Raw genomic sequence first — 19,948 nt, forward strand, 5'->3', positions numbered from 1 at the left:
TGTCAATAACAGCCTTTGAAATTTATGAAATGCTTATAATCGTACTTCAGTCTACCAAAGAAACATCTGAAAAAAAAAAAAGGATCTCAAAAACACTGAAGCAGCAAACTTTGTGAAAACCAAAATTTGTGTCAGTCTCAAAACTTTTGGCCACGACTGTATTTGGACATGATGACAGAAGGCCGATAAATTATCTTACTGTAAATATAATGCACATTTTGTCAGAGGAATGGGCTTCACTGGAATACTATCGATTCTCAAAGAAAAGCCAGTTAACCAGGCTATGAAAAAGATCTGAAATGATCACAAAGCAAATGGTTGATCAGTCTTTTCAGTTACAGTGAGGAACTCACCATCAAGCCCCTGATCAGCGGCAAGCTTCTGCATCTCTTTCCTTTTGTAAAACCTGTTCAGCACTTTGAGAAGTTCACCTGTAACACACGACAATGATAAAGCTGAGAACAGTAACATACACTGAGCTGCCAGGTTATCAGGTCAACCAAAAAGATCAGCACACGAATGGCAGAGACATGGTAGTTACGTGGGTTTTGGTCAAGGCATTCAGATTCAGCTGTGTTGCCGGATTTTAAACACAGTGTACACTTACTAGCCAAGTGCATCATGTACAATTTGTATTCGTTGTCAGTATTGCTGATGACTGGATATTTTAGGTTGACAAACTTCTCCCCAATTCTCCAGTGTGTAAAAATCCCGACAACGCAGCACCACCTGCTCGTACCTTTGCCACATATCCGTACCAAAGTCTCTACCATGGTGAGAATCATTACTTAAATAATATTACAGCAAAGTCCCTCCTGTGCTGGGACCTGATCTCCCCAGGCAGTCTCCTGTCTCAGTACTAACCAGGCAGCACCGATCTCTGTTTCTATAGCCCTCGGCCTCTGACATATTACAAAGCTAGGGTTGGGGGGGGGGACAGGCCTCTGGTAACTGCAAGAGTTTGACTCCCTACTCGTATCTGTGTTGCGGCATGCCTCACCAGATAGGTATCATTTTGATAATGGTCTTTGGTACGACCCAAGCACAACTCATGATCTCCCAGTCGAGAGGCAGATAGGCTAACCACTAGGCCAACTCGTGGTAATATTACAGCAAGGTACATAAAAAATTATCCATGGTAGGTGTACCTGGTAAAATGCAGAGTACAATATAGAGAGTAGCATATAAACTAAGTATTTGGTTGCTCAATAGTTAACATTCAGGGTTACTGATCAGGTCAGGGGTTCAGGCCCCAGAGAGGAAGACTCTTAACCCTCTCTGCCCAGGGACGCCGTATCATGGCTATGCTCGGACCCCAGCTTCCTAACTAGTTGGGCTATGAAACTGGGGGGGAGGGAATTTCACTGTGCTGTAATACATGTGACAAATAAAGGCTTATTATTATTATTATTCATTCACAAGCAGGTGTTGTGCTGTTTTTCTTGAAAGAAAGCAAGTCATAACAAATGACCAAAGGTTCCTTTCAAATCTTCTCCCGTCACATTTCCGACACTTTTCCCAAATCCTGGCTGTCCCCAAGAGCGCGGTCTTCTGCAGCAAATCTGTTCAAATCTCTATTCCCAGCTTTTCCAACCACTGATTCAATTTCTTTGTCACTGCGTCTAAGGCGCCAACAACAATTGGAACTATTTCCACCTTCTTCACACCCCAAAACTGTGCTACCTCTCTTTTCAAATCTTGGTACTTCTCTATCTTTTCGTGCTCTTTAGCGGCCACCCTGCCGTCACTCGGGCATGCAATGTCAATCATTACACACATTTTATCTTTTTTGTATATTATTATTATTAATAATAATAATAATAATAATAATAATAGCTGTGTGGCAGCACGGTGGTGTAGTGGTTAGCGCTGTAGTGGTTAGCGCTGTCGCCTCACAGCAAGAAGGCCCGGGTTCGAGCCCTGTGGCCGGCGAGCGCCTTTCTGTGCGGAGTTTGCATGTTCTCCCCGTGTCCGCGTGGGTTTCCTCCGGGTGCTCCGGTTTCCCCCACAGTCCAAAGACATGCAGGTTAGGTTAACTGGTGACTCTAAACTGACCGTAGGTGTGAATGTGAGTGTGAATGGTTGTCTGTGTCTATGTGTCAGCCCTGTGATGACCTGGCGACTTGTCCAGGGTGTACCCCGCCTTTCGCCCGTAGTCAGCTGGGATAGGCTGCAGCTTGCCTGCGACCCTGTAGAACAGGATAAAGCGGCTAGAGATAATGAGATGAGATGATAGTTGTTTTTGTCTACTTTATTACTGTGGCCTTAACAGTAAAACTCCCAGCAGAAAAGTGAAGCTAGAATATTTTGATAGTGGAAATTGTCTTGTCAGAAAATGCTTTTAGCAGAAATGGATAAGTAGCATATTTTGCTCAGGTAGTTTAAGTGAAGTGCACATGCACGTGACAGAGCTCAGTGTTCTGACCTATCTAAAATCTGGAGAGCTCACAGGCTCGTCAGAGTGAAGCCATTTGGCCGCCATCTTACCACTCCCATCGCAGAGCTGCGCAGTCATTTACACTACTGGAACTTACACAAAACTGAACAAGTTATTTACACTACCTTTCAAAAGTTTGGGGTCACCCAGACAATTTTGTGTTTTCCATGAAAAGTCACACTTTTATTTCCCACCATAAGTTGTAAAATGAATAGAAAATAGTCAAGACATTTTTCTGGCCATTTTGAGCATTTAGTCGACCCCACAAATGTGATGCTCCAGAAACTCAATCTGCTCAAAGGAAGGTCAGTTTTATAGCTTCTCTAAAGAGCTCAACTGTTTTCAGCTGTGCTAACATGATTGTACAAGGGTTTTCTAATCATCCATTAGCCTTCTGAGGCAATGAGCAAACACATTGTACCATTAGAACACTGGAGTGAGAGTTGCTGGAAATGGGCCTCTATACACCTATGGAGATATTGCACCAAAAACCAGACATTTGCAGCTAGAACAGTCATTTACCACATTAGCAATGTATAGAGTGGATTTCTGATTAGTTTAAAGTGATCTTCATTGAAAAGAACAGTGCTTTTCTTTCAAAAATAAGGACATTTCAAAGTGACCCCAAACTTTTGAACGGTAGTGTATGTAGTTGGTGAGGAAAAATTACAAGAAAAATGCCTGCACGTGCAGCAGTGAACTGTACAAACTGCCAAGTCAAAGGTTGTGGACAGACATTTCACTTGTGAGTATTGATAGTGCATGATCATTTTTACACGTGTGCACAGTGCCATTTGCGTGGACCCCTTATAGCATTTTATAATGGTTTGCAAGAGTGAAAGGAAAACAAAACAAAACAACCCCCCCCCAAAAAAAAAAAAAATCACTCATCGTCTTGTCTGTTTTTGTTGAAAATCTGACATTGATATCTGAGATGAACACTGTAACTGCCAGATTTTCGATGAAAATGTCCCAGACTAGATCAAAGCCAAAAGTCTAGATATGTTTAATACTGAATGTGAGAGCTCAAGCTCAATGGCTCAGATTCCAAAAGAAAAATGAACTGATGAAATAAGCCTCAGTGGGCTAAATGAAAGAAGGACCGTAGCCTTAGGCAGAAATGCCAGCGAGGGACGCAAATAAAAAGAGAGATGTTATTGTTCTAGTTTGGTCAATAGTTATTTCCATTTACTTAAGACTAAGCACACCTGCTTGCACAAATTGACAAAATGGACACGAGTGTCTGTTTTAACTACATGATTTTAATTTAAATTGAGCGCAGGTATATTGATGAGTACTCTTAAATCAGCGTTGGTCATATTTCCCAGTCAATTACTTATTTCCAGGACGGTGTCCGATATATGATTTCCTGTACAAAAACCCCCCTGAAAAAATCCCCATACAAATAATTATAGTAGTAAAAGAGCGGTTCAAAAAAACCCCAAAAAGATCAGAGACTGAACTGGAAAAGGAAAGCACAATAACAGTGAAAAGGAGCGCTATAAAGATATGTAAGGAATGGAGGTAAAGTGAAGAAAAGAGGAGGAGGAGGTAATGAAAGGGGGGTGAAAAAGTCAGGAGATACTTTTCTTAGGGCAAATTTGATCGGGGACGGCACGGTGGTGTAGTGGTTAGTGCTGTCGCCTCACAGCAAGAAGGTCCAGGTTCGAGCCCTGTGGCCGGCGAGGGCCTTTCTGTGTGGAGTTTGCATGTTCTCCCCGTGTCCGCGTGGGTTTCCTCCGGGTGCTCCGGTTTCCCCCACAGTCCAAAGACATGCAGGTTAGGTTAACTGGTGACTCTAAGTTGACCGTAGGTGTGAATGTGAGTGTGAATGGTTGTCTGTGTCTATGTGTCGGCCCTGTGATGACCTGGCGACTTGTCCAGGGTGTACCCCGCCTTTCGCCCGTAGTCAGCTGGGATAGGCTCCAGCTTGCCTGCGACCCTGTAGAACAGGATAAAGCGGCTAGAGATAATGAGATGAGAAATTTAATCAGATACAACGGTTTAAAGTGCATATCACGGGTAAATTCAGGAGCAAGATCAATGTAATTCTCCTATTTTATATTAAACTTTGGTCAAATATCGGTCACATTTTGCATTCTCTACAATTTTTTTTACCTTGCGCAATACCAGAAAAATTCAGTTGAAATCAAGCCATTTGAGGTGAATTGGTCCGCCTCTGAAAAAACTTGGCATTTGGATTTCCCAGGAAACACTGATTTTCGTGACGTCGCGTGCGGGACGCCTCCCTCTGAATCCTACGTCAGTGCAGGTTTGTTTATGAGAAAACGACCTGGTGGTTTTCTGCAAATTTCTTCAACGTTATCACGTAATTATTAAAATGGTTAACAGATGTATCGTAGGAGGGTGTACAGGCATGAAAACGGGTCAGGGGTGAAAAAGGTGAGAAGGGTGCGCGAGTGGTGACGTGGGTTCTGGTGTTGTTTTATTTTGTTTGGGGGGTCCTCCCCCAGAATAAATATTATAGCCTCCTTACTAAGTATACTGTATTGACATTTGCACAAGGACATACAGTACAAATTCAAATACATCTAGTTATAGTGAAATTATGCCCTGGAAAAAAATTTGAATAATAGAACGAAGAAAGTGGAGAACACACAAGGAATAGTGATAATTTTTTCCTTTTATTTGCCTGGACCACCAGTGTCTCCATGGCCCGTTTTCGCTGAGTTGCCACATGTTTCAGCCTTGCCCGCTTCTCTCCTTCAGCAGTCTGTTTCTTGGCCTGCTGAGCACTGCAAGTTGCTTGAGAGCCATACTTGCTCTGCTGCTTTTCCTCCTTGTTCACCCTCTGCTGGTGTTTGTATGTGGCTGCTGCAGAGTTAATGTTCTTGCACAATGTTCTGTCCACTTCCCCAAACTTCACGTCCTCCCTTCTAAAGAGCTGCATAGCTGTCTTCCCCCTGGACATCAGCGTGTACTTGACCGTCTGTATTGCATTAAATGTTTCCACATTCATGTTGCCACTCCTCTGATCAATTACATCATTCATCAGACTAAATGAGGACTCGACTCTAGGTCCATGAAAGATGGAGAGGCAACACTTAACCAGTGCACCCAGGGAGGGGTACTTGTCTGGTTTGTCGAAGACATGACCCCACCACTCCACGATGCTCTCTCCCTCCTTGAAGCTGGGGATGGTCAGGTCAACACTGAACCGCACAAGTTCCCTCTGGATATCCTGGTCTGCTGGCAAGAGGTGCCCCAGCATACCACTCAGCCTGCCGAGATATGGAAGTACCTGCAGCTTTCAGTTCTTTTTAAATCAAGGCTGAATACTTTCTTCTTTGCTGCTGTCTTTTATTAAATCAAATTTGAGACTTATAATTTGATTTCTTTCAGCACGGACAGCACTACAAAATGGCGTCTCCACTATACAGTGCCCTATATAGAGGGCTACCGCGTGATGTCACCGTACCGCGAGATTTTGTTAGGGCGCCATATTGGAAGACCTCAAGTACATACATACATACATACATACATACATACCTCACAATATAAAACAAACTACGAGCGAGAGTGAAGTGACACGATGGCTGATAATTCTGGTTATGTGAGTAGATTACCAGCTGCAGAAAGGGCACGGTATGTGGAGAAACTGGCTGTGATTGATGGGTTTGACCCATATGATAAGACTCGGGGCAAGGGAGAATGGAAACATAAGGAGGACCGGACACCAATTCTGCCATCTGTTTGCTACCCAGACATTGTAAACTATTTGTTGTTTACACCCAGTGCCTACACTGCTGATGACTTGAAGGCCTACAAAGGGCTACAGGCTTACAATTATGTTGTTAGCGGCTTGGTTCGTGATATTACAGCTGTTGTTAAGAATAACCTACACATAGTTCTGGCCAAGGTAATCTTGTTGATATTTATCTTTTAATAATATATCTTCTCAGTTGAAAAATTAATACTTTTTGTTACTATTAAGGTATCCATAATTTAGGTTAATTTATCCAAATTATACATATGTATTTATGATATATGCCTACACAACAACTATGCTTTATTTATATAATAGGAGGGAGAGCAAGCTCCAAACCATCCTAAATTATTATTATTAAATTGTAGAAGTCCGGGAGGCTTGCTCCTCATCCAGTTATCAACTTGGGGCCAATTTAGCATGTTTTAAATCTGAATTTCTTGCGTTTGCTTACCTCAAAGTGTCCGCAGATCATGCACAGACTTATCCATTATATCCACAGTTTTTTGCCAAGTCTCACACAGGTTTCTTTCAAGTCTACTGTTGGGCCAATAAATCATAAATAAAACAGCTCAGATTTGTTTAAGTCGTTTGCCACCCCACTTTATTCTCGTGGGTTCACATACCGCTGCCATTATTTCCCCCTAATCACGAGTTTGTTGGTCTTCCAATATGACGCAGGGTCTGTTTACTTCCGGTTTCGGGTGACGTCAGTGAAATCCCTCTATAGTGAGTAGCGAGCAATTTCGGACACAGGGATTGTCAAAAGACGCACGTGCCCTCTTTCAAATGCTGACGTAATCAAGCCGGAAGTTTTGTTTGTTTTGATAGTGATCAGGAAAGTTTGAAAAAAGTAGGAAATTCAGTCCGATGACTCAATCCAGCTTCCAGCGGTCTGGTCTGCACTCTGACTGATGTATGCACGCTCTGGCCAGCAGGAGAAGAGGCGCGAAATGATGCCGCTTGCCCTTCGCAGCGAGATGTACTCGTCGCTATGGCGTCAATATCAAAGCAGGAGGAGGAGGCGCAAACCGGCACAAACTGTCTATGGGTGTGAAGCGACCTCCTTGCCCTTTGGGTCAATATCAACCCCCCCCCCAATTTTTTTTCCCTCATCGGATCTACACGATTCACGTAGGTCACCCATTTTGGTTTCAAAACGGCGAATTTTGCCGAAAGGTGAGGGATTTTCATGCATGGTGTAGCAACACGAATCTTGATGGGATTAGTGTTCATCGTTTTCCAAAAGACCAGACAATGATAGAAATGGGAGCGCTTGGTCTACACAGGCTGTGCACTGAAACCGTGCAAGCTCTCGCAGCCTGCTGGCGCTTCCGCAGGTAACGTCACGAATCTGGCTCCAGACTCCCTTGGGATTTTTCCAGACGCGTTTTGTTATTTTATTTTTTTCTGCTCTAGACAGATCGCCTTGTGCAAAATTACCCTTCTGGAGGAGTGTGTAAAGGGACATACTTTCATATTAAAAAAAACCCCCACGAAACTGGTCCAGAATATCGTCGCTGTCAGTTCAAAACTTGCTATGTGACAAGTTAGGGCAAACTGGGTTCTCTATGCTGATTGGTCAATTTTGACCTCATGCTTCCATTTATGCTAATTAGAAAATGGAAGGACCAATGGATAATCCAGCAGAGACTAGATTCAATCCCTTTCATGTGATGGGTCCAAGGCTACGTTCACACTGCAGGCTGAAGTGACTCAAATCCGATCTTTTCGCCCATATGTGACCTGTATCCGATCTTTTATTGACAATATGAACGACACAGATCCGATTTTTTCAAATCCGACCCAGGCCGTTTGGATATGTGGTCCTAATTCCAATTCCTATCCGCTCTTTTCATATGCGACTTCAGTCTGAACCGCCAGGTTGCATTCATCCGACTTACACGTCATCAGCAAGCCACAAACGTCACTATTCTGCGCTGAAGTAGGCGGTGGGTCTCTCAAAAAAGTTACAACAACATGGCGCATAATCACGGGCGCAGATAGAGTGTGGGACGAGTCATATTTAAATTCACCTCGTTCGGTCCCCCCCACTTATAGGGAGGAAAAAACGTCTATGCTGTCTTTCTTTGCATAAGGCAAGCCTCATGGAAAAATCAAAAGACTAATTACCATTCGGTTTATTGAGGTGCACAGCAGTATATACATAGTTGCAACAACTCACATAAAACAAAACAAAGACTGATATTCGGTTGGTTGAGCTGCGTAGACTGCACAGGTTGCGAGCTCGAGCTTGGTTGCTATGGTTACTAACAACAAGTTTGACAGGCATATCGGGGTTGGGGTTGGTTTGCTGGCAGCTTTGTCCCTCCCCAGTTTTTTGTCCCTCCCAGTTCCAAAAACGTATCTGCGCCCCTGCGCATGACATCAATGCAAGGGACGCTTCGGGCTGTGAAGGTTCTGAATCTTCTCAATGGAAGGACGCAGAGGTTAGGGAGCTGATTTCCATTTGGGGGGATGCAGCTATTCAAGCTAGATTGGATGGGTCATACCGCAACCGGGCGGTTTTACTTCCGTAAACACTGGCCATGCTCACTGCGTGTGACGTCGTCGTATCCTGCAATGCGCATGCGGAACACTTTTAGGTCGCTTTTCGTTCATACTGAGGATCACATACAAGTCGCATATATTTGTTAATGTGAACGACCTCACAAAAAAATCGGGTTTCACAAAAAAATCGGAATTGAGCATTAAGCCTTGCAGTGTGAACGTAGCGCAAATAAACTGTGTGCACCTAGTGGCGCACATAGCAGATTCTGCACACAATACTCTTAGTCACTCAGATTGCACACGGGAGGTTTTGCATGTCTAAAACCTTGTGTGCAAATATCTGACATGCAGAACCTCTTATGTGTTCTCAAGGATGATTTTTTTTTTTTTGCAATTTACGCTAATATAATGCTGCAATTAGCTATTTTGATGGATATTTAACTGACCAAGCTAATAATAGAACAAGTAAACTTTTACTGGCTTCTCAGCTTGTTATTTCAGAGTTTTATTCAGTTTTTTACGTCTCCTGTAAAAAAGGAAAAATGTCACATAGCAGGTTTTGACCTGACAGCGACGATATGCACTTTAATACACAAGCCAAATACACGCGATGGGAGTGGTAAGATGGCGGCCAGATGGCTTCACTCGGCTCTGAGCTCTCTAGATTTTATATAGAGCTCAGTGGTCAGAACACCGGTGATCTGTCAACACTCATCTTTCGATTTCGTTTCTCAGGTTCGATACGATGGTGACGAATGTTTTAATACTTCACAGTACACCCGGGAATTTGCTCGTTTACTGTTGCGTCACTAACATCAAGGTACACAAGCCAAATACACGCGATGGGAGTGGTAAGATGGCGGCCAGATGGCTACACCGGTGATCTGTAAACGCTCATCTTTCGATTTCGTTTCTCAGGTTCTTACTGTACGGTCAGTTCACAACCACGGACATCTCCTGGTTAGCCGTGTAGCTATACTGTTATCACTTCTGCTCATTAACAAACAGCACTGGCTCTGATATTACACATGTAACGAGATCATATAGCTTCATTAGCATCCCCAAACCAAACCCCTGTTACTTTTGTCAAGTGGCCGCGTTAATTCCGCTCCCACCGCTCCGTCTGCTGCGGCGTCGCTTTTCACCGCCAGCGGGACGAACAGAGAGGTGTCCGGGGGTCTGCATGAGCTGCCCGAAGACGCAGATCTCCGTGTAGATGAAGAGCTCAACACAAGCCTCGGTGCTCCACACACATGCCCCACAGAGCTGGATGTGATCACACAGGCCCTGCGCTGGAAGTGTGTGCGCGTCAGTAAATAAACACAGCGGTGAACAGACATGATTAAAACATCAGCACGGCTCTCATCTCCACCGACCGACCACTTAATCTGTCACCCAAACGTACAAAACTTTCATATTGTGACACAACACTAAGCTAAACCATACTGTTCAATAGAAAATCCTAAGGTCAGTCAGCGGCAGCGTGTAAAAAGACCCCAGAGATTTTGGTGTCTAATATAATGCCTGCTGGATATGATATGAAATATATTGTAGAAATCAATAAGCGCAGCTTGGAAGAAAAGAACAAATGCACATATTTAAAAATTTTAACGTAGTCATCACAATTATATTATTTGATAAATAAATAAGTCTGAAATTTAGAGTTATTTTAGACAGGCATCTTTCAGTGAACTTAAATCCCCCCAATGATGTAGTCACTATTTCTATACGGTTGATGCTAGCTATTTATTTTATTTTACAATAAAGACAAACAAGAATAGAAGTCATTAATACAATCGAAACAAAAAAAATTAACATTTCAGCCAGGGGGGTTATTTAACTTAGGGATGGGCGATACCAAACTTTTTAAATTCGATACAATACCGATACCTTCTGTTACAATTTTTACGACCTATACCGATACTGTACTACTCTATGGGTATTCAAATCACATGACACGTGCTGGCAACTAATAACAAATTTATAACAAGTAAATAAAATAAAAATGTGTGTATTAATACATTTAAAATACAGGAAGTTTTACAGAAATACTATATTATTACTATATAAATATGAATAAAATGGGGCGGCACGGTGGTGTAGTGGTTAGCACTGTCGCCTCACAGCAAGAAGGTCCTGGGTTCAAGTCCAGCAGCTAGCGAGGGCCTTTCTGTGCGGAGTTTGCATGTTCTGCGTGGGTTTCCTCCGGGTGTTCTGGTTTCCCCGACAACCCAAAGATGCAGGTTCGGCTAATTGGTGGCTCGAAATTGACCGCGAATGTGAGTGTTAGATTAGATTAGATAAAACTTTATTGATCCCTTTGGGAGGATTCCCTGAGGGAAATTAAGATTCCAGCAGCATCATTACAGATAAACAGAGAAAAGAAATGGAAAAAACTCATCTCATTATCTCTAGCCGCTTTATCCTGTTCTACAGGGTCGCAGGCAAGCTGGAGCCTATCCCAGCTGACTACGGGCGAAAGGCGGGGTACACCCTGGACAAGTCGCCAGGTCATCACAGGGCTGACACATAGACACAGACAACCATTCACACTCACATTCACACCTACGGTCAATTTAGAGTCACCAGTTAACCTAACCTGCATGTCTTTGGACTGTGGGGGAAACCGGAGCACCCGGAGGAAACCCACGCGGACACAGGGAGAACATGCTAACTCCGCACAGAAAGGCCCTCGCCAGCCACGGGGCTCGAACCCAGACCTTCTTGCTGTGAGGCAACAGCGCTAACCACTACACCACCGTGCCACCCCAAGTATTTACATATACAAATATAAAAAGAACAAGAGAGGGGGAGGGGGAGGGAGGGAAGAGATATTGCACTTTATATTGCACATTGTCCGGTATTGTTTATTGTTAGGCTAGGCTACTGCTCCTTCCCGTCCTCTGTCCTCCTGTTACCCCTCCTCCCCCCCAGAGAGGAGTTGTACAGTCTGATGGCGTGAGGGACAAAGGAGTTTTTAAGTCTGTTCGTCCTGCACTTGGGAAGGAGCATTCTGTCGCTGAACAGGCTCCTCTGGTTGCTGATGACAGTGTGCAGAAGGTGACTGGCATCGTCCATGATGTTCAATAGTTTGTCCATAGCCCTCTTCTCTGCCACCGTCACCAGAGTCTCCAGCTTCATGCCGACCACAGAGCCGGCCCGCCTGATCAGTTTGAATGGTTGTCTGTGTCTATGTGTCAGCCCTGTGATGACCTGGCGACTTGTCCAGGGTGTACCCCGCCTCTCACCCATAGTCAGCTGGGATAGGCTCCAGCTTGCCTGCGACCCTGTAGAACAGGATAAGCGGCTACAGATAATGGATGGATGGATCTCATCTCATCTCATTATCTCTAGCCGCTTTATCCTTCTACAGGGTCGCAGGCAAGCTGGAGCCTATCCCAGCTGACTATGGGCGAAAGGCGGGGTACACCCTGGACAAGTCGCCAGGTCGGATGGATGGATGAATAAGATGAATTTCCAACAACATATAACATGCACATTTGCATTTTCTTTCTGTCAATCTTCTTAAACAGGTCATGACTTTTCCAAAACAAACAACATAGGCTTCCTTCATATTCAACTATTAGAGCTTCCTGAGAGCAATGTTCAGAAAAAAAAAATATATATATACACTGTATTTTCTTTGCTAATGGCAATTGAAATAGTAACCATATTCAATTCCATCTCTGTCTCTTGACCTAATCAACAACCTGATACCTGACAAATGCATTCCCTTCTCTGAACCTTACAAAAAAAAAAGGTCATAAATGATAACCTAAAACAAAATGATCCTGATCATGAAAACTGCTTTGATATAATGTAGTATCCTCTGCCCTAGCAGCCAATATATGAGTCCCAGTGTTATTAGAAATCACGACTGGCTCTGGCTCGCACATCAGATTACATTTGTGATGTAAACAGGGTGTGTTGGTTTTACATGTTTGAAGAGGTTACTCGTATTGCTGCTGTGTGGCACATTCTTGCCACAAATAGTGCGTCTTACTGTAGCTCTGTCTATAGATATAAAAAGTAACACCACACCACACTACATTGCCTTTGGATTTATGAATATGATATTTTGCGAGTGTTATGATCAAACTGATTCTATAGAATTCTTGTTTTGTTGCTGTTATTGTAGAGAACAAATAGTACATTTTCCCCAAAAAAAGACAGAACTCAATGTATATTATCAGTAATAAAGCAGGACACATCTTTCCAAAAATTAGTAGTACGGTTGGATTTAATTTTGAAGGCTCTTCCATATAACTTTTGGTTCACAGAAACTGTCGCAGGACATCAGTGTTTATTAGAGTGAGTTATTTCTCATTCATCTCATTATCTGTAGCCGCTTTATCCTGTTCTACAGGGTCGCAGGCAAGCTGGAGCCTATCCCAGCTGACTACGGGCGAAAGGCGGGGTACACCCTGGACAAGTCACCAGGTCATCACAGGGCTGACACATAGACACAGACAACCATTCACACTCACATTCACACCTACGGTCAATTTAGAGTCACCAGTTAACCTAACCTGCATGTCTTTGGACTGTGGGGGAAACCGGAGCACCCGGAGGAAACCCACATGGACACGGGGAGAACATGCAAACTCTGCACAGGAAGGCCCTCATCGGCCACGGGGCTCGAACCTGGACCTTCTTGCTGTGAGGCGACAGCACTAACCACTACAACACCGTACCGCCGTGAGTTATTTTATAAAGATATTTGTTTGGTTTTCCTACTCAGGATAAGAATCTGGAGGAAGGGTGCGTTTGTGATTAACCTAATTCTCTTTCTGGTAAAAATGTCACATTCGTCAGTGCGAGTTTTCTAAAAGAAGTCTTCTTTCCACTGTTTTTATAAACATTACACAGACATAATATTTTAAAGAGGAACAAAACACAAAAATAAACTCCTTTATGCTGACAGATAATATCCATACAAGACGTGTTTGAGTGTTCACTTGTTCATATTTGTACTTGTATACTGTGTAGAGATTTTATTTTAAAAGAAAAACAACGTGCCTGGGCGCTGACATCTTACTCTCTCCAAATTACGCGAGAGAATCTGAGATTGTGACGTCACTTACACGCTATATGACTTACCAAGGCTGAGATCTAGTGGATATATCGCTTCTAAATTGTTGTAAACAACCCTGAAGATGCCCAAGTATCAAGCGTTTCAGCGTAAAAATAAGCCTGATCATTGAAGCAGCGAATGAACACTCACCCAGCCTTTGGGAGCTTTTTGTTGCCTATAAACTCCATCTCCATCCATACTCAGTGGTCCACCCGCCAAACCATTAAAAATTTCCTTGTGTTTTTATGTGACATGCTTTTTTTTTTGTATTCACTGAGAAAAGCAATATTTTTAGACGGCAAGAATCACATTGCTACGGCAACAGGATTGTTTACTAGTATATGTGTCAGTGCTGCGTTGGCATTATCTAGCCGAGTGAGACTTAAATTTCACAAAAATGAAATCTGTTAATTCGTGGAGTTTGTTGCCAGTAAAAATCACATGGTTACAGAAAATTTCTGAATAGATTTTTAGAATCAGGAGCCTTTATTTGTCATATATACATTACAGCACAGTGAAATTCTTTCTGTATTTAACCCATCTGGAGCAACAAGTACGCGTGCACACACAGAGAGAGAGAGAGAGAGTGTGTACAGTGGCACCTGGGGATTTTTTAAAGAGTTGGAAGCCTTTATTTAATGGCTCCGTGTAACGAAAGCAAATGGCATTCTATTGATCCGGTGTCAGAGCAAATAGATGCATACAAATAAGCCTATTTTTAGCAATAGCATAACTTTTAAAATGGATAACTTATAAAGTTTTATTTTTTTTTTTTTAAAGATATCTTTTTGGGCTTTTTTCACCTTTATTGGATAGGACAGTGTAGAGACAGGACAGGAAATGAGTGGGAGAGAGAGACGGGGAGGGATCGGGAAATGACCTCGGGTCGGAATTGAACCCGGGTCCCCGGATTTATGGTATGGCGCCTTATCCACCTGAGCCACGACGCCCCCATAAAGTTTTATTTTTAATTTAAACGTGCAGAGGGCACATCAGGGCACTTGCCGTGATCGGCAAACAGCATTTAATTTTGGGTTCTGTTTGCCGAAGTTACAATAAAAGTGTTGTAAAACAAGGACTTTTTGTTGGGAACAGCTTTAACGTAACCTTGCTGGGCATATTCTTATCGTCTGTTTTTCAACTCCTGGCATTTATCTTTTGCTAACTGATTGTTCTGACTTTGCTTATAAAAGTTCATATATGGCTATTAAAATTATTTTTTTAAATCCTCTTTTGAAGGATCTTGTTGCACAATAATGAGCCTATTCTTCAAATAAATAAGTAAACAAATAAGGGAAATAAAAGGAGTTAGAGAAGAATTATTTTCTTGGCAGATATTAATGGAACCGGATGTGGTAGTCCATCAGCCTCCAGGTTCGACGTGTTGCGTGTCCTGAAATGGTTTTCTGGCACGGTTATAAATAGTGGCTATTGTGTTTTTCTGTCAGTTTGAACCATTGTAGCTATTCTCCTCTGACTTCCCTCACCACCACCTGCGGACCTGCTGCTCACTGGATGGGTTCGTTTTGTTTTTGATACCATTCTGTGTAAACTCTTTCTGAAGTATTCAAACTCAATGTCATGGTTAAAGTCAGTGAGATGACATTATCCCAATTCTGATGTACACATTAAAGCCATAAATTTTATGCATTGTGTTGCTGCCACTTGATTGGATAATTATATGAATATGCAGATGTACAGGTGTTCCTAGTAAAGTGGGCATTGAATATGCATTTATTTACTTAGATACATGTTTATGGTCCACAATAACATTGTACTATTTGTAGCAATAGTATACGCATTTAGTTTGTAGTAGGTATTTCAGATCATGTAACTGTGGAGAAGTCTTAAGTTCCTTCATTCAGTTGTTTTTCGTATCGCTTATCTTTTGTGGGTTGCAGCTGAGCTGGACCCAATCCCAGCTGACTTTGGGTGAGAGGTGGGGAGTAGCCAGTTGATCTAATCTGCATGTCTTTAGACTGTTGGAGGAAACCCATGCAGGCACAAGGATAACATGCAAACTCTGTACAGAAAGGCTCCAGTCAACTGGCTGGTTCGAACCCAGAACCTTCTTGGGGTGAGGCGACAATGCTAACCACTACGCTGCCCATCCAAAAAGCTATCAAACACAATTAAACACCATATTGCCAAAAGTATTTGCTCACCCATCCAAATTATCGGAATCAGGCGTTCCAATCACTTCCATGGCCACAGGTGTATAAAATCAAGCACCTAGGCATGCAGACTGTTTTTACAGTTTGGAGCTGGCCCCTTCCTCTTCCAACATGACTGTGCACCAGTGCACAAAGCAGAGTCCATAAAGACATGGATGACAGAGTCTGGTGTGGATGAACTTGACTGGCCTGCACAGAGTCCTGACCTCAACCCGACAGAACACCTTTGGGATGAATTAGAGCGGAGACTGAGAGCCAGGCCTTCTCGTTCAACATCAGTGTGTGACCTCACAAATGCGCTTCTGGAAGAATGGTCAAAAATTCCCATAAACACACTCCTAAACCTTGTGGACAGCCTTCCCAGAAGAGTTGAAGCTGTTCTAGCTGCAAAGGGTGGACCGACGTCATATTGAACCCTATGGATTAGGAATGGGATGTCACTCAAGGCAGGTGAGCAAATACTTTTGGCTATATATATATATATATATATATATATATATATATATATATATATATATATATATATTTTTTTTTAAAGCCAAGCCTATCCCACATGGTTGACCGATGTTGTAGTCACATAAAATGCAGACAGATTTGTTTACCAGTATAAACTTGCTTTTTTATTTGACAGATAAACATATTGAGGCTGGATATGTACATTTTTTCCCCCCCAAGGTCCACTAACAACTGATTTTTTCATCTGCTTCACTTCATTTCTAATATTTGTAATGCATTACTGCAGCAGCCATTGCAGATGGGAAATGCCATTCCTATAGTACTGTAAGTTATAAACGTCAATATTGTTCATTATCATAACCCTAACGGCTTGTATGCTGGTAAATCAACATCCAAAGGAATGTATTCTCTCACCGTCTTTGAGAAAACCGGCACGTTAGCAACAGAATGAAAATTTGATGAACGCTGTTATAGCAGAACCTCGAACAGGTCATACAACAACATGACTCATTTCATCATAAGCTTATGGTTACTTGTACATATAAACAGATGGATGAAACGGCTGCATGTGGTATTTGGAAAAAAAAGGAAACAGTTAATACTCTAAAATGAAAAGCAGCGCAGCCTGCATGTAGATCTGCTATGGGATTGAGTGATATCAACAAGAAAAAGAATATTTAAGTGTGACCTATGTGGCCAACTCTGAACATAACCATTTACACCCCATGGGCTGTACGTTTCATAAACTGCACACAATTCCATCCTAAAAGAAACTCATCATTTTGATTTGAAGTTTTAAATCCAAAGCCTCTTGCAAAAAAAAAAAAATTGAATATTTTAATGCTATACACTTCTATATCTATCTATATTTCTTTTTCCCAAAAAGTACTTACAATAGGGAGACTTTATCTATTGCAATAAAGGCTTAAAGATTAGATGCTAAATAAGTTATTATTTTTTACATATTAGAGTGTTTGAAAAATCTGGTATGGCACTGTAGCCCGGGTACACGCAGAACACATTTCATTTCTTGACTTTTGAACAATGACCCCACAGCCAACATTCACCTAATAACCAAAGATTCATTTCAACCAGCCAGCATGCAGTGATATCCTCTCTAAAGTGAAGTCAAGTACAATATATACCTTTATATCTTGGATGGCATTGATTTATCTGCAGCTTCAAAAACAAGCAAGTGCTTTTAAAAAAAACAAACTTCTTCTAGTGAAGAGTGCAAGCCCCGAAATGTACTACAGGATTTTACATCATAGCTTCTGTTCCAGTGCTTTCTATAGTGTGGAAGAAGTCCTTAAATGTGAACAAACTGGTTGCTGTGGACGGCGGATTGGACACAGCGAAGGCAGGCACAGACACGGCCGATCACCGCTTAGCTGTGAGGAGTGGAGGTGGACATGTTTGGTGGGATTTGCACTCCTCTCCTGTGACTGGCCACTGCGGAAACGTGTCCATGGCTGGCTGCTTGCTCACATTTCAGGCTGTTCGGCAGAGAGGCTCGGTCGTGACTCCGGGGACTCGTAACGCTGATGGAAGTTGCGTTTTCGGAGCTTCTCAGGAGCTTTTCGCCACAAAACAATCTCCTGATTTAGAAAATAAACAGGTATATTTATCTTCAAAATTAGAGAGATGCCTTTATATCCACATGAAAACATTTCACTCCTTAATTAGGGAGTTGAGGAGCGAAACGTTCAAGAAATCAATTAGTTTAAGTTCATAATACAAGATCGATCGTCTTGGGTTACTACTAGATAGAACAAAAGTCCTCAGAGTGCACAATATCCCCCGCTGGCAACTATGCCATAACTCTGGTAAAATGTGACCGAATTGAATGAAATTGCAATATGCACATTATCGACATATAGCAAAGAATCCTGTAAAGTTTCGTGAAATTCCTCCAAAAATTGAGAGAGGAGTTGATTTCAGAAGGTGAGTACCCTTCCCGGGACGGACGGACATCACCACGACATAATCTCCCTTCAGCCCTTTCGGCCAGCGGGGGATAAAAATTGTGAGGGAAGTTGATTTCAGAAAGCAAGCACACCTTGATGAAATTGCCAAAGTATAAAAGTTTGTTAATAACCAAGGGCATAACTCTGGTAAAGTTTGCCCAAATTAAACGAAAGTTCAGTATGCGTATAACTGTCATATAACAAAGCCTTTTGCCAAGTTTCATCAAATTCCTCCACAAAGTGTGAGAGGAGTTGATTTCAGAAGAACGTACACCCTCATGAAATTGTCAAAGTACAAGTTATTCAATCAAGGGTCAAAACTCTGGGAAAATTTTCACAAATGAAATTAAATCGCAAGATGCGTATTACCGTCATATAACAAGGCCTTTTGCCAAGCTTCGAGAAATTCGTCCAAAAATTGTGAGAGGAGTTGATGTCAGAAGGCGAGCACACCTTCATGAAATTGTCAAAGTACAAGGCTGTTAATCAAGGGCTGTAACTCTGGTAAAATATGACCGAATTGAACAAAACAGCATGCATACTACTGACATATAACAATGCCTTTTACAAAGTTTGGTGAAATTCCTCAAAAAATTGTGAGAGGAGTTGATTTCAGAAGGAAAAACACACTCTTATGAAATTGTCAAAGTATAATTTTGTTAATCAAGGGCTGTAACTCTGGTAAAATGTGACCCAATTTAATGAAATTACAGTATGTGTATTACTGACATACAACAAAGAATCCTGCCAAGTTTCATGAAATTCCTCCAAAAATTGAGAGAGGAGTTGATTTCAGAAGGTGAGCACCCTTCCTGGGACGGACGAACATCGCCGCGACATAATCCCCCTTCGGGCCTTTCGGCCAGAGGGGGATGAAAAATGACTTGGATGACTGAAAAGCTTTAATAGGCGTAACTATTGAGATCATTTTACCTGCTGTTTGAAATATCTTCTGTCCTCTTCATCCACCAGCACCAAATTTAGGAAATACCTCACAGAGAACTTCTTGTTTACATCCCTCATTGTCGCTGTGAGGTCATAGCCGGCCAGGAAGAGCCGTATGGGAATGGACTCCCCTAGCAAATGCATTGATGAAACAAAATTTCCATCACATTACAATGCAAACACCACAATACTCTATAAATGAAAGTATCTGTTATGCTGTCAGTGTGCATCCCTCATCAGTTTGACCATTATTTAATCATAACCCTAGGTTATAAAAAAAACTACAACAATTCATAATAAAACAAATAAGGCCCCCCCCCCAAAAAAAAAAAAAAAAAAAGGTGTTTTTCAGGTAACATGAAATACTAAAATAAGGGCGGTAGGTAGGAAAAAGTTTTTTTTTTTTTTCCTTAATTTTTTAAAATTTTGTTCGAAAAAATGAACACAAGTAAACATCTTACAAAATAGTATTTTGGCACAGAATCCTTTATACCACACATCATAATAAAATAAAAGTGTTTTAAATCTTTAAACGAATAATAAAAAAAAAAATATCGCGAGAGTTCGAGTTATGATCTACGGAAGCGTATTGCTGCCACACTCAAAAAAACTGGCTTAGAATCAAGTAATTACATGAAAAGATATTGTTAAAGTTAT

The 19,948-nt window shown here is 42.0% G+C and overlaps 2 protein-coding genes across 2 annotated transcripts in view; both read right to left on the reverse strand.

Moving 5' to 3' along the window:
* supv3l1 (SUV3-like helicase) overlaps positions 1–10,147 on the reverse strand; it is a 48,898-nt gene extending 38,751 nt beyond the window's left edge. Inside the window, exons 1-2 of the mRNA XM_060926323.1 lie at positions 9,757–10,147; positions 354–431 (exon numbers count right to left, since the gene is read on the reverse strand). Coding sequence (XP_060782306.1) covers positions 354–431; positions 9,757–10,015 — 337 coding nt within the window. The 5' untranslated portion in view covers positions 10,016–10,147. The remainder of the gene's footprint in view (positions 1–353; positions 432–9,756) is intronic.
* Positions 10,148–16,516: 6,369 nt separating this feature from the next.
* Positions 16,517–19,948, reverse strand: part of vps26a (VPS26, retromer complex component A) — a 42,644-nt gene continuing 39,212 nt past the window's right edge. Inside the window, exons 8-9 of the mRNA XM_060926324.1 lie at positions 19,280–19,422; positions 16,517–17,977 (exon numbers count right to left, since the gene is read on the reverse strand). Of these exons, the coding sequence (XP_060782307.1) occupies positions 17,864–17,977; positions 19,280–19,422 (257 nt within the window). The 3' untranslated portion in view covers positions 16,517–17,863. The remainder of the gene's footprint in view (positions 17,978–19,279; positions 19,423–19,948) is intronic.

Source organism: Neoarius graeffei, chromosome 7 (assembly GCF_027579695.1).
Source record: "Neoarius graeffei isolate fNeoGra1 chromosome 7, fNeoGra1.pri, whole genome shotgun sequence".
NCBI classification, from domain to species: Eukaryota; Metazoa; Chordata; class Actinopteri; order Siluriformes; family Ariidae; genus Neoarius; species Neoarius graeffei.